This window comes from Scyliorhinus torazame, chromosome 4 (genome assembly GCF_047496885.1).
Source record: "Scyliorhinus torazame isolate Kashiwa2021f chromosome 4, sScyTor2.1, whole genome shotgun sequence".
NCBI classification, from domain to species: domain Eukaryota; kingdom Metazoa; phylum Chordata; class Chondrichthyes; order Carcharhiniformes; family Scyliorhinidae; genus Scyliorhinus; species Scyliorhinus torazame.
In genome coordinates, this window is record NC_092710.1 from 203,374,234 (window position 1) to 203,391,526 (window position 17,293).

General features: G+C 43.8%; 1 protein-coding gene across 2 annotated transcripts in view; it reads left to right on the forward strand.

The window, feature by feature from the left end:
• Positions 1-17,293, forward strand: part of tnfrsf21 (tumor necrosis factor receptor superfamily, member 21) — a 115,376-nt gene that overhangs the window by 34,313 nt on the left and 63,770 nt on the right. For both annotated transcript variants that reach the window (XM_072499138.1, XM_072499140.1), the window contains exons 2-3: positions 1,603-2,248; positions 4,390-4,821. In XM_072499138.1, the coding sequence (XP_072355239.1) occupies positions 1,603-2,248; positions 4,390-4,821 (1,078 nt within the window). The remainder of the gene's footprint in view (positions 1-1,602; positions 2,249-4,389; positions 4,822-17,293) is intronic.

Genomic DNA, 17,293 nt, shown 5'->3' on the forward strand with positions numbered 1-17,293 from the left:
CCCTTCCTCCAACCCACCATAAAATAGCCAGTCATCATCCGTTTTTGTTTGTAAGGTTGTAGCAAGTCAGTGCATTAAAATAAGTTACATCGTGCAAAGAATTTTGTAAATACAAGCCTGAGTTTTTTTTACTTTGGGGTGTTTTGTTAATCTGGCCTATATTGAAAGCTGGGTTCCAGAGGAGTAAAGAGCCAGCTGGTCACCTTTAGGAATTTTATTATTGCTTAAGTGTAATTTCACAATTGAGGCCTCCATGATCTGCCATAACTCCATGAATTCTGCTTCTGTTGTTAGACCACAGCAAAGCCCTTGGTGCTGGTATGTAGGAAAGTGCAGTGCACGTAACAGAAGAGCTATCAGACAGGTTAAAAAAAAAATCATAAGATTAAGCATAAATAATCAAAATAAATGAGTGGGAGGAGTCTCATTGTGGAGCACCATCAGGATGGTGGTTGTTTGTGCGCACATTTTGGGTTTTGTATGAATATTTAATGTCTTCATCTTTTTTTATTTGCCTGCTATAGAAATTATTATTCAATAGTTATTGGAGATAATTTGTAAGGCTCAGAATCTTTACTTTTAGTGAGGAATTGAAGTTGAGGCTGTTGGCAGAAGAACTGCAGGCATTTTTTTTTTGCCTTTTTCTGTTTGGTTAATGTTCTTACTGGAATTATCTATTCATTTGAGATGGGTTGGCGATGTGCCTCGTATTCCATTTTTCTATATTTTGTCAAAGAGAGTTAATGGATGACTTCAATTTCCCAGATCTGCTCTGATAATATTTCATTGTTGCTGAATAGATGGAATCTAATACTGGGTGGGGTAGAACTGCACATGCAATGTTTTTTTTTAATAAGTTAAAATGCCCAATTCTTTTCCCCCCATAAAGCAGCAATTTAGCATGGCCAATCCACCTACCCTGCACATCTTTGGTTGTGGGGGTGATGCCCACACAGACACTGGGAGAATGTGCAAACTCCACACGGACAGTGACTCGGGGCCGGGATCGAACCCAGTTCCTCGTTGCCGTGAGGCGGCAATGCTAACCATTGTTCCACCGTGCCACCCTCTGCACATGCAATGTTGCTGCAGTGTGAATGTTTTCTTTCTGCTTCACAAAGCAAGAGGGTGATGCTGCTGGGAATGAGATGCTTTATAATGAAGGCAACAGTTGTCAGCATTAAATGTTCTGAGGACAGATGCAACATATATAAATGTTGAATCATGCACCCTTTATTTAGTCCCAGCAATGGCCTTCAGCCCCAAATTCAGAAGAATGCCCTTCACTCTGCTTGTTAGCATTTGTCCTGCACCAAACATCTTGAGGTTTGTACAGGTGGCATTGCCAGCCACTATCAAATTGAGGATAGTTTTGCATTTTACCCTACTCTTTGTGAGGAATAATTCAATGTGCATTGAGATGTATAACCTGTTAATTGATATGTTCTTGTTGTGTAATTTGTTTTTGGATGAATGTTGGGCAGATCACGGACGATTTGCTTTTATTTAATGTATCCACTTAAGCAGGGAGACTTCCAAAAAATATTTTGCTTGATACAAAATGTCTGACTGACTTTCTTTTTCACCTCTGTTTTGTTTCAGCTGCTGTTCCTGTTGCTTGGTGACATTACAGCTCAAGTAGAACCCACTCCAAAGGCTGCTCTATCTCTTTCTGGTAAATACCGTCACCATGATCGTTCAACAGGGAAAGAAATTTACTGTAATAAGTGCCCTGCAGGCACCCACGTGGCACAACATTGCACCTCATCATCATTGCGTGTCTGCAGCCCCTGTAAAAACGGCACTTTCACGAAACATGAGAATGGCATTGATCAGTGTCACACCTGCAGGCCCTGTGTGACTCCAATGATTAAGAAATTCCCCTGTACTGCCTTTTCTGACCGTGAGTGCACTTGCCCACCTGGTACTTTTCTGTCTAACAAAATCTGTGTAGTGTACACAGTTTGTGCAGTTGGTTGGCGCGTGAAGAAGAAGGGAAGTGAGACAGAAGATGTCAAGTGTAAACCTTGCCCTCGTGGCACTTTCTCTGATGTGCCTTCCAGTCCGAGGTGCAAAACACTCACCAATTGTTCAGAACAGGCTCTGGTGATCTTGGAACCAGGAAACCGAAAAAGGGATAACATCTGTGGCTTACCAAGCACAACTCTGAGCACAGCTACCAACGCACCAAGCACAGAGTCCGCTCACCACCACAATGGAGTACTGCCTGATGCCTCCACTCCATCAGGTAATTATTTGTGATTCAAATACACCTAGGCTAATGCACGGAAATTGAAGTACAGTCCCCATCACGTATAGTACACATTAACTTGATTTGTCCTTCTGAAGAAATCAATGAATTCTGTAAGTGTAGCATCTTGTGTTCAGCAGCACAATTACTGAAATCTGACGGTCAGATCCAAGATATCTAGAACGGGATCGCACTACAGCAAGGCAAAACGCATTTGAAGAAATGCAGTCAGTTCTTTTTAGATCCCATATTTCAGTCTCAGAACTTGTGCTTTTTAAAGCTGTGGTGGATTAGAAACAAATATTGTGACTTTAGTATTGAAATCTTTGGACCTATTTATTCAAACTAAATGTATGAATCTGATAAATTTGCTAATTAATGTTTTTGACTCAAACCAAAGCCAATACCATATGAGGTGATCAAGTTAAAATAACTGTACTTGAGTGAGATGTGAACTGTTTATTGTACATCTGTTTCTGCCCTGAAACACGATTAGCACGCCGTAATTGGCAACTTTCTAATTGACAGTAAAGGTAATACCCAGTTTGTGAACCTCTCCAATCATGTTTCCACCCATACCACAACATTGAAATGCTCAAAAATCATAGATGATATTCTGTCTGACTGGGAGCAATGCACTAACCATCCTCCTCATTCTCAACCTGCCTGAAGCCTTTGACATGGTCAACTACACCATCCTTCTAAAATGCCTTTCCTCTGTCCATTGGATGGGACTTCCCTAGCTTGGTTCCATTCTTAATTGTCCAGTTGTAGTCAGAGAATATCATGCAATGTCTTATCTTCCTGCTCATGCACCAGTGGAGTTGCCCAGGATCTTTCCTAGCTGTCCCTGAATGCCAGATATAACCTGTCTCTGACTGAGGCTCAGCCCAGGTGCTGGTGAAACACTGAATTGTTCTTTTGTTACATGCAAACTCTTCCAATAGCCTCTTGGCCAGCCTCCCAACTTCATCTCTTGGTAAACCTCTGCTGTATGTATCCTAATTTGCCTCAAGTCCTTGTTCTACAATACACCAGTGCTCACTGACCCACACTGGCTTCTTGACTAACAACAATTTGAATTTTAAATTGCCACCTATGTATTCAAGTCTATTTGTTCCCTTGCTCTCTCCCTATCTGTTACATGCATACAATCATACAAAATATGAGCAGAAATAGGCCATTCAGGGTCTCGAGCCTGATTTGCTATTCAATACGATCATGGTTGTCTGTTGATGTTTAATTTTCTACATTCCCATTTACCCTGATAACTTTTAGATTTTTGTTAGGCAATGGAGTCGTTCTACCTCTGCCGCAGAAATATACAATGAGATTGCTGCACCGCCTTCTTTAGGTCTCACAACTCTGACAGAAATAAATTTCCCCCTCTGTCCTGAACGGGTGACCCGGAATTTTAAAACCGTGTCCTCTAGTTCTGGACTCGCCCCAAGAGGAAGCATTGTCAAGACCATTCAGGATCTTCTATACTTCAGGTCACTCCTCATTGTTTTAAACTCCAGCCTTGCAATCCTCAGATTCTGTGTTGTTCTAATTCTGACCTCTTCTGCATCTCCAGTTTTCTCTTGTCTCATTGTTGGCTGCTGTGCAGTCAGCTCCCTGCACTTTGGTGTTCATTTCCTAAAGTCTTTGCCTTCCTTTCTTTAAGGTGTTCTATTAAAACTTTGGCTAACTTGCTCTAATACCAGCTAACACAGCTGTAAAGTGCCTTGGTGATATTTTACAGCCCTCTTGCAGTGATCTCAATTTTTTTTTTGTCTGCTGACCACTTGGGCAGGCCACTTGGCCTGTTGAGCTAAAACCATTCTCTGATTTGCCTGTTTATTTATCAAAAATGCTGAAGCCATTTGCAGAACTGCAGCAGTCACCCTGGCTGAAATAGGCTGACTGTGCACCTTTTATTAAGTGCATATTCTTCAACATTCTTCTATGTTACTGGAGTAATACATACTGGGTATACAGCAGTGGTACATTAACTTTGTGAATTAGTTCAGTTGTTAATGATGTTCAGCGACATGTTGAGATAACCGTATGAACGTTTTGGAAGATTGATTTTTTTTGACTAATAAGTTTTGATCCTTCTGAGGTAAAGGAACCCATTTTGTTTAAATATTTTGCAGGTATTCCTAATAAATTGAGCACCACGGCTACATCTACAACCACAAATTTAATCAGTGGAGTGACCAAAGAAGCACAGCTTTGGCATTCTCCCCAGTTACGCTCAAATTCAGCTCTCTCCGCTTCGAAGAATTTTCAGCCTATCATGGAATCCTCGAGAGCTGGTGCTGATTCCAGACCTCTCAGGAAAGGCCCACCAAGGCCAAGCGCACACAAGCACTTTGACATAAATGAGCATTTACCGTGGATGATTGTTCTCTTTCTGCTGTTGGTGCTGGTGGTGACAGTAGTCTGCAGTATCAAGAAAAGCTCCCATGTGCTGAAGAAAGGCCCCAAACAAGACCCCAGCAGCATCGTTGAAAAAGCTGGTCTCAAGAAGCCTATTTCCCCGACTCCAAATAAAGAAAAGTGGATTTACTATTCTAATGGACAAGGTAAGCAAACAAAGATATAAAACTTCAACTGCAGTAACCTTGAAATTTCGAAATGCCATTATATTTAAGTTCCCGGATCCATCCCTGCACCAGCATGGAAATGGAACCTGCTTTTGGGGCTCTGGTTTCAATATTCGTTTTCATCATCCATTATGATGTTAACTCTGTTATTGATATAGAATTAAACAGCTTCCGGGTGCTGGATGGCTTGGGTGTGGTTCTGAGCAATGCTAACAGTGTGGGTTCAGTTCCTGTTCTGGCCAATACAGACTAGGGATTTGCCTCTTTCCCCTGTCCCTGAGAATGGAAGGCAATGACAAACCATAACTGACAAAAACCGCCAAAGAAACAGCTCAGGATGAAGCATCAGCAGACTATGAGACGGGGACCTGCCTTTTGAGCAGACTGCACATAACCTTAGTTTACTGTACCATTCCATTAGCTTTCACATCATTGCCATCTAAGCCCAGCAGTGTCGTGTGCAGCGTTGTTGAATGTTCCATCTTTTCTCTGTTTCCCTCGTGTGTTGTTGACTGAGAAATATGATAATCCATGAGGTCTGTGTTCTGTTAATCACTTCACTAGCTCTTAATTATTACAGTTTATAGTTCTCTCGTTAGTGTGTCATTAAAAGTTAATGGATCAAGTCCGAAGCATCAATAGTTGTTCTCAGATTACAGTGGCAAAATAAGTTGATATCAAAGAATTTTCCCACAGTCTCCATTGTTCATGTTTTTTAAATGTATCACCAGGAAGTGTCTTCAAGACTAGAGCATAACTTGAGAATATAGGATCAGGAATTGGACGTTTACGCCAGTCAGTTAGATCATGGCTTGATCTTCTCCTTAGACTATGACCCTTTGTCTGGGCAGTCCCACCGTTGGGAACATTCTTTCTGCATCTTCCCTGTCTAGTCCTGTTAGAATTTTATAGGTTTGAGATCCACCCTCATTCTTCTGAACTCCAGTGAATATAATCATACCACCTCGATCTCTCCTTGTATGCCAGTCCTACCATCCCAGACATCAGTCTGGTAAACCACCTCTGCACACTCTCCATAGCAAGAACATCCTTCCTCAGCTAAAGAGACCAAAAATGTATACAATACTCCAGGTGTGGCCTCACAAGGTCCTGTAGAATTGCAGCAAGACATTCCTACTCCTGTACTCAATGCCTCTTGTTTATGACGGCCAACATAGCATTTGCCTTCTTTACTGACTGCAGCATCTGCATGCTTACTTTCAGTGACTGGTGTATGCGGATACCCAGGTCTTGTTTCACTTTCCCTTCTCAATTTATAGCCAATCAGATAATTACCTGCCTTCCTGTTTTGCTACCAAAGTGAATAATCTCACATTTATCCAAATTATACTGCATCTGCCATGCATTTGACCATTCACTCAACTGTCCAAATCACACTGAAGCATCTCCGCATCCTCCTCACAGCTCATCCTCCCAACCAGCTTTGTGCCATCTGCAATTTGCAACTATTGCATTTAGTTCCCAATATGTTCCCAATATATGTTAATGATATAGCTGGGGTCCTAGCACCGATCCCTGCAACACCCCACTAGTCACTGCCTGCCATTCAGAAAAAGACAGGAGGGATGTCAGAGGTAGGTTCTTTACTCCGAGAGTGGTTGGGGCGTGGAAAGCACTCCCAGCTACGGTAGTGGAGTCGGATACTTTAGGAACTTTCAAGCGGTTATTGGATAGGCATATGGAGTGCACTAGAATGATTGGGAGTAGGTTGATTTGATCTTAGTTTCAAACTAGTTCGGCACAACATCGTGGGCCCAAGGGCCTGTACTGTGCTGTACAGTTTTATGTTCTATGTTCTTACTCTTTGTTTCCTATCTGCCAACCAGTTTTCTATCCATTTCATTACATGTCCCCCAATCCCATGTGCTTTAATTTTACACGCTAATCTCTTTTGTGGGACTTTGTGGGAAGCTTCCTGAAAATAAAAATAAACCACATCCACTGGCTCCCCTTCATCAATTCTACTCGTTACATCCTCAAAGAATTCCAGTAGATTTGCCAAGCACGAGTTCCCTTTCATAAATCCATGCTGACTCTGTCCGATTCTGCCACTGTTTTCCAAATGCTCTTGTATTAAATCTTTCATAGCGGACTCCAGAATTTTCCTTACTACCGATGTCAGGCTGACTGGCCTGCAATTCCCTGTTTTCTCTCTACTTCCCTTTCTAAATAGTGGGGTTACATTAGCTACCCCCCAATCTGTAGGAACTGTTCCAGAGTCTATAGAATATTGGAGGATGACCACCAAGGCATCCACCAATTCTAGGGCCACTTGAGTACATTGGTATGTAGATTATCTGGCCCTGGGGATTTATCGGTCTTCAATCCCATCAATGTCCTCAACACCAGTTCCCTGCAAATACTGATTTCTTTCAGCTCCTTCCTCTCACTAAACCCTGTGATCCCCAACAATTTTGGTACGTTACTTGTGTACTTTGTGAAGCCAAAACCGAAGTCTGTATTTAGTTGGACAGCCATTTCTTTATTCCCTGATGTAAATTTCCCAGTTTCTGCTTATAAAGGACATATTTGTCTTCACCAATTTTCTCTTCACATTCCAAAGGAAGCTTTTACAGTCAATTTATATGTTCCCCGCGAGCTTGCTCTCGTACTCTATTTTCCCCTTCTTAATCCCTTGGAACCAGGAGGGAATCACATCCCTGAAATGTCATGCTCCCCTCCTGCCTGAGATGTAAAATTCTGGCCCACATATTCACATTTTTGTTCATGGCCTCATATGGATTGTCTTGGATGAGGGAACAAAATGTAACACAAAGTTTGCAGATGATACCACATTAGGTGGGAGGGTGAATTGTGACGAGGATGCAGGGATCCTACAGCATGATCTGGACAGGTTGGGCGAGTGGGCAAACCAATGGCAGATGCAGTAAAATTTGGATAAGTGTGAGGTTATTCATTTTGGAAACAAAAACAGGAAGGCAGATTACTACCTGAATGGTTGTAAATTGGGAAAGGGGAGTGTGCAGTGGGACCTGGGTGTCCTTGTGCACCATTCGCTGAAGGTAAGCATGCAGGTGCAGCGGGCTGTAAAGAAGGCAAATGGTATGTTGGCCTTCATTGCAAGAGGTTTTGAGTATAGAAGCAGGGATGTGTTGCTGCAATTGTACAGGGCCTTGGTGAGGCCACACTTGGAGTATTGTGTGCAGTTTAGGTCTCCTCTCGAGGGGGTGCAGCGAAGGTTTACCAGACTGATTCCAGGGATGGCAGGACTGTCATATGAGGAGAGATTGACTAGGTTGGGATTGTTCTCGCTATAGATCAGAAGAATGAGGGGTGATCTCATGGAGACTTATAAAATTCTAATAGGAGTAGACAGGGTAGATGCAGGGAAGATGTTACCAATGATAGGTGTGTTCAGAACCAAGGGTCACAGCCTGAAGATTCAGGGTAAACCATTTTGGACAGATATAAGGAGACATTTCTTCACACCAAGAGAGGTGAGCCTGTGGAATTCATTACCACAGGAAGTAGTTGATGCTAAAACTTTGAATATATTCAAGAGGCGGCTGGATATAGCACTTGGGGAGAATGGGATCAAAGGCTGTGGGGAGAAAGCAGGATTAGGCTATTGAGTTGGATGATCAGCCATGATCCTGATGAAGGGCCAAAAGGCCTCTTCCTGCTCCTATCTTCTATGTATCTAGGTATCTTCCATAGACACTCCTATCTGGTACATTTGTTACCACCTCGACCAATTCGAGTCGCTTCATTAAATGTCATTTGCATTTTTGCAGTTTGATGCTGGCTTTCTCTGATCAGGATATTTTGTCTAAGTGTTCAGCTGCTGTAAATTAACATAAATATTACTCTGTTAATTTTGATAATTGAAATTAGATGATTTTTTTTGGGCCATCCAAGTGTGTTTCAGTGTCAGCCCAGATGAGAGCGTGTCTGTTTGTTGTTCTCATTGTTTTCTGTCTCAATTTGTTTTAAACTTCAGAAAAGCTTCTGCCTTCCTTGTCCAGTGCCTTTCGAAACTTCCTTTGATATGTTAGTTTGTTTAACCAACGCCCTGCAGCTTGAGACCGCAGAGGAAGTATTGACAGCTTAATGAAAGGAGATGCAACGCAATTGTGCTTTTTGCTTGTTGGCCGCGATGATTTCCTGGTATCAGCTGCATCAGTTTGCTATGTGTTTTGTTCAATGCACATTTTGTTTACAACATCAGCTGCAGAACTAATGAAATATAAACGGTTTAATATAAGCATTGCTTGGGTGCCACCCCTGTTTGCCAATTGTAAATGTTTGCTATTGCTCAGGTACAGCCCCCTCTCATTTAAAATTTGATGGAGATAAGCAGACAGAAAATCGGCATTGTCTTGACATCCTGGAGCGAGGGTATTTGCTTTTCTCTGCCACTGATCTATCCACAAGACGACCCCTTGCTTCACACTCAATAGTTCACAGGATGTAGTGGAAGGTTACTATGAAAGTTTTACTGGGATAATACAGTCCTCCACCCCTTGCCGCCCTCATTTGTATTGTTTTTGCTATTTCTGTGGCTAATTCATGTTCCTCGTGCCAATTGGGAGCAATATATGAAAGATGAGTGCCATTCAGCAAATGGGTCTCCAACACTTAATCTGACCTTTTGCCCACGGAAATATCATTTCCATGGTGCTGAGGAAAATGCTATTTTACACAGTGCGAACCTTTTACATTGTTGGACAAAATAAAACTGTACGCAAATAGCACCAGAGATGTAAGGTGCAAAACTATTGATTGGGTTAATTCAACAAGTATTTATCATGAGAATTTTTTTCTTCATGACCCGAATGGGACGGCACGGTAGCACAGTGGTTATCACAATCGCTTCACAGCTCCAGGGTTTCGGGTTCGATTCCCGGCTTGGGTCACTGTCTGCGGAATTTGCACGTTCTCCCTGTGTCTGCGTGGGTTTCCTCCGTGTGCTCCGGTTTCCTCCCATAGTCCAAAGATGTGCAGGTTAGGTGGACTGGCCCTGCTAAATTACCCTTAGTATTCAAAAAGGGTAGGAAGAGTTATTGGGTTACGGGGATAGGGTGGAGGTGTGGGCTTGAATGGGGAGCTCTTTCCAAGGGCAGGTGCAGACTCAATGTGCTGAATGGCCTCCTTCTGCACTGTAAATTCTATGAATGCAGAACTTTCACCTGCCCATTTCTCCCCAATGCAATATTTCAGACCCCCTTGGCATCTTCAGTTGGTGGTAAAGTATGTCAGTCTTGCATATAAACATCTCCCACTGTTCTTGTGAAGAAAGGTGTAGAAAAATACAGAATCTACACCCACAAAAGTACACAGCAAATAGGCCAAGGTGGGGTGAAGTAGTTTAATAGTACGGAATTAAATGTTCTTTACCTTGTTATGAACTCTGCATGCATCCACATGATTGAAACTTAGAAGACACTGGGGGGGGTATTTGACAGGGTGGATGTGGAAAGGATGTCTCCTCTTGTGGGGGAATCTAGAACTAGGGGTCATTGTTTAAAATTATGGGTACGCCCATTTAAGACCGAGATGAGGAAAAAGAGTTTCTGAGGGTTGTGACACTTGTAATTCTCTTCCTCAAAATGTGGTTGAGGCAGAGAGTATCCTTAAGGCAGAGTTTGATAGATTCTTGATAAGCAAGGGGGTGAAAGGTAATCATGGGTAGGCGGGAATGTGAAGTTGCAGTTAAAAAAAACCAGCCATGGTCTTGTTGAATGGCGGAGGTTCAAGGGGCTGAGTGGTCCACAGCTCCTAATTCATATGTTTGTATCCAGACAGCTGAATTGATGGCACAAATATATGTAAATAGACATGGTAACGATAACAATTGCAGATATGTATTGCACGTTGACCAAGGCTTGGAACTGAATACTCAAGGGTACTCGACATTTCCTTTCTTCCTATCCTTTTAAGAAAGAAGTGATGAAGCTATGTTACTAAAGGTCGCCTGGAGGATGGGTTTATAGTGTGTCTGGGATCGTTTCTTCGTATAAAATGGGCTGAATTCTCATTTCCCACCGCTGGCAGTAAGAATTGCAATCGGGCAGAGAATAGCACGCAAGTGAAAAATCGTGATTTGCCCCCGGCGCCTGTTCCGACGCCATTGCTGGTGGCGTTAGCGAGGGTTGTGCCCCGCACCAGTGGGCCCATGGAAAACTGCCATTTGCATGCACCCACGTCTCATTAGTGGGTTCGGTCTTCATTCTCCGCCCATCTCAGGCGAAGGTCACGTGGGTATGAATTGGTGCAACTATTTACAAGTGTGGACTGGGCTCCACCAATTTTGAGAGGGAGTAAGGGGCTAAAGAAACCTCTCAAATTATTGGATTTGTTGAGGGACTGGAAGGGAATGATTTGATGGGTGGCTGCCCAGGCCTGGGGGACTGGAAGGGAACGATTTGATGCCAAGTCCATGGACTCTGGGTGTCCTCCTTGGGATTGGGTGGCTTGTCTCAGACCGCCATTCCGGCAGTATATGATTTATACACACTCCGTACTACTTACAGGCTCCTAGTCGCTCACATTTCTGTAAATGTTCAGGGAGCCTCTGGTGATGTGGGAGCCCACCCAGGCTGCCCCTATCGAAACACTCAGACCCCAGCTATATCAACAATGGGGTGGATGTGGCCATACTTAATCACTGGCCCACCAGGTGTTGGCACTTTTTAGTGCACTCATCAGAAGTGCATTCCCAGAGTACAGAAGTAAGGGAATAGCAAAGCTCACCCCAACCAAAGGACACATGCACTATGGCCTTTGGAACCTTCAGTGGCACAGTGCTCCTATCAGGCCTCCCAAGTGGCCCACGAGCTGTCGTCTCTTGGTGAGGCTGGCAGCACTGACTGCCTCTGCCAACTCCTCCCAGATGCTGTTCAGGAGGATGGGCTTGCGTCTGCGGCCCACCCTGGGGAAGACGGTGTCCCTCCTCTCCTCACTGACATCGAGCAGTGGGTCCACTTCAGTCTTGAAATTGGGGGGTGGTGCGGGTCTTCTCTGACCCATCTTCGTAGCTGCAATGAGTACTTGATGAACGGAGTGCTGAAAAGCAGCTCTAGTGCGTTTTCGGCCCCAGTCTTTACACCAAGTGCTGGTCCGGGAATTGCTAACAATTTGTACCAGCACAGTACTGGTCCGCCTATTTGCATTTCTTGAATCGAAGAACAAGCAGCGCCCCCAACGGAACGCAAGTCATACGGGACTGGATTCTTTGTTTCAATGCTAAGTGCTGATGCCAGTGGAGCATGCATGGTCTTTTACAATCAAAGAATCTGTGTGAAACCCTCACCGATTCCAGGACCGGTGAGGGGCGATTCCAGGGCAGGTGAGGGACTAGCACCGGCGCCGGGTGAAATTCCGTGATCCCGTGCCGAAAACGGGAGGACAATGGCCGGGTCCCTTGCCGCGCATGCGCACGTCTGATGACTTGCAGCAGTTGCGCCGTACAACATGGTGCAGGCCATGTGCGAACTTGACCCACCATCTGCGACCCCACAGCCCACCCCGGCCAGCCGCACTGATCCCGACCAAGTGTGACAGCGTTGGACACAGTCCGCTGCCGCCACGCCGTGTTCCCACACGGCTGAGACCACACCTGTCCCACGCCGCCGGGAACTCGACAAATTGGGGGCGGAGGTGGAGTATCGTGGAGGGCCGGTCGATGACGCGCCAACACCGTTGTAGTGGCGCGTGACGTGATGACACCATTTCAGAGGGGGCGGAGCATGGTGGACCGCCGTCAAACCGGCCCCGATTTCCACTTCGGAATTGATTCTCTGCATAATCACCGATTACGATATCGGCGTCTGGCAACGGAGAAACCCACCCATGGTGTTTGATTTCGATGGGAGCACATAGTCTCCCAAATGGTGAATCCAGTCATATATTGTTGAACCAACTAGAGAGCAGGCTATTTCGGACCTGGTAGTGTATACTGAGACATGATTAATTGATGAGCTCATAGTAAAGGATCGTCTCGGGAAGACTGCTCAGGACATGAAATGAAATTGAGGCTGATAGGATTTCACATTCATTTAAGGGTGAGAAACCCGAGACGAAAACTAGTTTCATTGGCTTGAATAAAGGCGGTTACAAAGTTATGCAGACGGGGTCTTAGTGTTCTTTTGTCCCAAAGTAGCTATAGAATGGGAATCAGACCTGTGTCAGGCATTTGAATTGGTCTTTAATCCTCCCTTTTCAAATGGTTGTGGGGAGGAGTTGAGATTGAATTTGATGTTAATATTCTTTGGTTAGAGGGTGGAGCTGCTGCTATTTCATCCACAGTTATGGGAAAGCAGTGAAGTTCACAGAAGTTGTACTCTGTTGAACCTAATGCCAGTTTCATGGGTAAATCTGCATTGCATTCTAAAGGAGTCGTAGCCAGAGATTGTGAGAGGAATCTATCAGCACTTGTTTCCATCATTTTAGGCTGTACACTTCCCCTTGCTAAAAATGATCTTCAGTAGTTTGAGTTAAAACTTCCAAGAAAGGTAAAATAAGCCAATTGAGCCACATTGGTTAAAGGGAAACATTAACTCAATCACAGATCAGCTTTGAGATAAGAATGCTCGGTGAAACTCACTGAGCCAGTTTGTTAATTACAAACTGTTAGTGGGAAGTACTCGAAGAATTTTAAGTTGATACAAAACATGTTCAGGCTGTAAGAACTCTAATTGCTCAAAGACTGTGTCACAGACAACTAAAGAGGTATACAACAGCGAAGAGTTACAAAAGGTAGTAAGAGCTGCAAGGGTGTATGGAAAGAAACTTGCAAACAATGTCAAAATCAGCACTGTCTTTATCATTACATTTTGAAAAATAGTGGTCAACAGCAATGTGGACCTTAAAAACTGGTAACAATATTGTCAGTGAAAATCAGGCAGTGGCAGATGTGATAAATAATTACTCTTGTTACCATTTACAATCAAGAGTCAAGCATGCTGGAAATCCCAAGGAAACTGATGTTGAATCAGAGTTGCTGATGGGTTGAGTGGATAAAACTGTGACAAATGGATTCTAATGTAAACAAATGTGAGGTCATCTACTTCAGATCTAAAAGGGATACAACAGGATACTTTCTAAATGGTAAAAAGCTAGAAATCGTGGAGGACCAAAGAGACTTACGGTGGCAGTTTCATGGTAAGCTGTCATGAACAGGTACAGAAACTAATCAAGATAGTTAATGCAGCTGTAAGCCTTTATATCTAGAGGATTAGAATACAAGGACATGGGCACTTTGGCTATGCAGAGCCCTGGTTACATCACACGTGAAGCATTATGAACAGTTCTGGGCACCACACCTTAAGAAAGATGGATATATTTGCCTTGGAGGAAGTGCAGCTGGATTTAGTCGAATTGGTACAGACCCAAGGGTAAAAAAAAAAATGAGCAGTGGTTAGACAAGCTTGCATTGTATTCCCTGGAATTTAGAAGACTAAGGAGTAAGGTATTAAGGGGAACAGATCGGGTAGATTGTGAGATGCTATTTCCACTGGTTGGGGAGTTTAGGACCAGGGAACATAGGCTGAAAATGAGAGCTGGACAGAGTAAATTTAGGCAACACTTCTGCATGTTTAGGATCGTAGAAATTTGGAACTCTAATGCAAATGGCCATTGATGCTCAATTAGTTGTGTTTTTTATAGCTCTGATGAATTAAAAACCAAATGAGTTAACAAAGTGAGTATTGGTCCGATAGAAAATGAGCCTGGAGATTTAATAATGGAAAATAAGGGTGTGGCAGATGAATTAAAAGGTAATTTGCATCGGTCTTCACTCTAAAGGATGCAAATAACATCCCAGAAATAGCTGTAAATCAGGAATTGGGAGGGAGGAACTTTGTAGAATTAAAATCACCAGGAGAGCAGTACTTAGCAAATTGTTGGAACTGCAGGTTGACAGATCCCTGGGTCCTGATGGATTTCATCCTCGGGTCTCAAAAGAAGTGGCTAGTGTTATGGGCCAGGGTTTAGAGATCTCCAAAGTGTATCATGGACTTCACCTGGCCCACAACTTTTACTAGATTGTGGTATGGGGAGCACATGGCCCACTCTACATGTGTGGTACAGCAGAAATAGAAAAGTATTTTTTAAAGCAAAACAATGTTTATTCTATGAACTCAAGTTAACCTTTTTAAAACAAACAGTGAACATCTTAGCAACCATCAATTCAAATACAACCCCCAAAGAATACAACACTAAGTAATCCTTTAAGCTTTCCTTTTAACATCCAGAAGACGTTTTTTTTAAAAAACCTTTAAAACAGAAGCACATCATGTTAAAGTCACTACTGAGAGCAGTTATTAGTTTTAAATCACCAGGATTGATTTGCAGTTTTTAGATTAGAGAGAGAGAGAGACTAATACCCCTTCTGGCTGTGAGTGCTGTTATCCAGCTCTGAAAAAGAAACTAAAACACACCCTGCAGCAAACAGCCTAAAACGAAAGTAAAAAGCTAACAGCCCAGCTCCACCCACTCTCTGACATCACTGCAGTAATAAACACCCATCTCTTAAGGATACTCTCACTACAGATATTTATATACATACCCATTTATAAACATCCATTTCTTAAAGGTACTTTCACATGGCACCAGTGAGGTAGTTGACACACCGGTTTTAATTTTCCAAAATGCTCTCTTTGGGGCAGATTCCATTTGATTGGAAGACGGGAATTGTCACTTTTTTTTTTCAAAAAGGGAGGGAGTCAGAAAGCAGAAAGCTATAGGCTAGTTAGCTCTGCCATAAGGAAAATGTTAGAAGCTATGATTAAAGATGTTATAACGGGGACTTGGATAAATTCAGGGTAATCAGGCAGGCAACATAGCTTTCTGCAAAGAAAATCTTGTTAAACTAATTTATTGGAGTCAGGGTGGCACAGTGGTTAGCACAGCTGCCTCACAGCGGTAGGTCCGTGTGGAGTTTGCATTCTCCCCGTGTCTGCATGGGTCTAACCCTCAAATCCCAAAAGATGTGAAGGGCAGGTGAACCGGCCCCTCTAAATTGCTCTTTGATTGGGAAAAAAAAATTGGATCCTCGAAATTTATTCTAAAAATTAAAAAATATTATTGGCTTTCTTTGAAGAAGTAACATGCTGTGGATCAAGGGGACCCCGTGGATATACTGGGCGGACTGGCCTCTCTGAAGGAGGACCTCCTTTCCTCCATCGCCCCGCAAGGTCCATCCGACATCTTCTTGCAGGGCGGCCTCGGGGAGGACGGCAACCGCGCATGCACGGGTTGGCGCTGGCCAACCCGCGCATGCGCGGGTGATGTCATTTACGTGGCGCGGCCGCGTTGTTTACACGGTGCCAAGGCCTGGCACGTGTAAATGATGCAACGCCGCTCCAAGACCCCCGGGGGCGGGAGAATAGGGGGCTGGGAGCGGGCTCCGACGCCGGAGTGAAACACTCCGGTTTTCACTCCGGCGTCGGCACTTAGACTCCCGATGGGAGAATTGTGCCCACTGTATTTAGATTTTCCGAAGGCATTTGATAAGGTGCCACATGAAAGGGTTATTGCGGAAATATAAGCTCATGGTGTCGGGGGTAACATGTATTCATGGATAGAAGATTGGCTAACTAATAGGCAACAGATTTGGATATATCGAGTGGTGTACCACAGGGATCAGTGCTGGGGCCTCAACATTTTATGATTTACATAAATGATTTGGATGACGGGACAGGTGGTATGGTTGCAAAATTTGTCAACACAAAGATAGGTAAGAAGCTAAGTTGTGAAGAAGACATGAGAGTGAGGAGTAGGCTAAAATTTAGAAAATGGAATATAATGTGGGTAAAGATGAGGTTTTCCATTATGGCAGGACGAATAAGAAAAGCTTCTTATTTAAATGGTAAGAGATTGCAGAGCTCCGATGCAGTGGTATCTGGGTGTCTTATTGCATGAATCACAAAAGGTAAATATGCAGGCAGGGCAAGTAGTTTGCAAAGCGAAGAGAATGTTATAGTTTCTTGCAATGGGAATTGAATGGAGAGTAGTGAGGTTGTCATAGTATCCCTACAGTGCAGAAAGAGGCTGTTCGCACCATCAAGTCTGCACCGACCTTCGAAGGACCACTCTACCTATGCCCAAACCTCCGCCCTGTAACCCCACCCAAAGGGCAATTTCGCATGGCCAATCCACTTAACCTGCACGTTTTTGGAGGAAACCGGAGTCCTCAGAGGAAATCCACACAGTCACAGGGGAAAAGGGAAAACTCCACACAGTCACCCAAGGTCGAAATTGAACCCAGGTCCCTGGTGCTGTGAGGCAGCAGTACTTGCCACTGTGCTACCGTGCCTATGCTTCAAGGGCATTGGGGAGGCCACATCTGGAATACTGTGTACAGTACTGAAAAGCTGTAAATGCATTGGCAGTAGGTCAGAGGAGGTTTACTGGATTAATTCTGGAATGGGTGGGTTGTCTTGTGAGGAAAGGCTGGACAGGCTAGCCT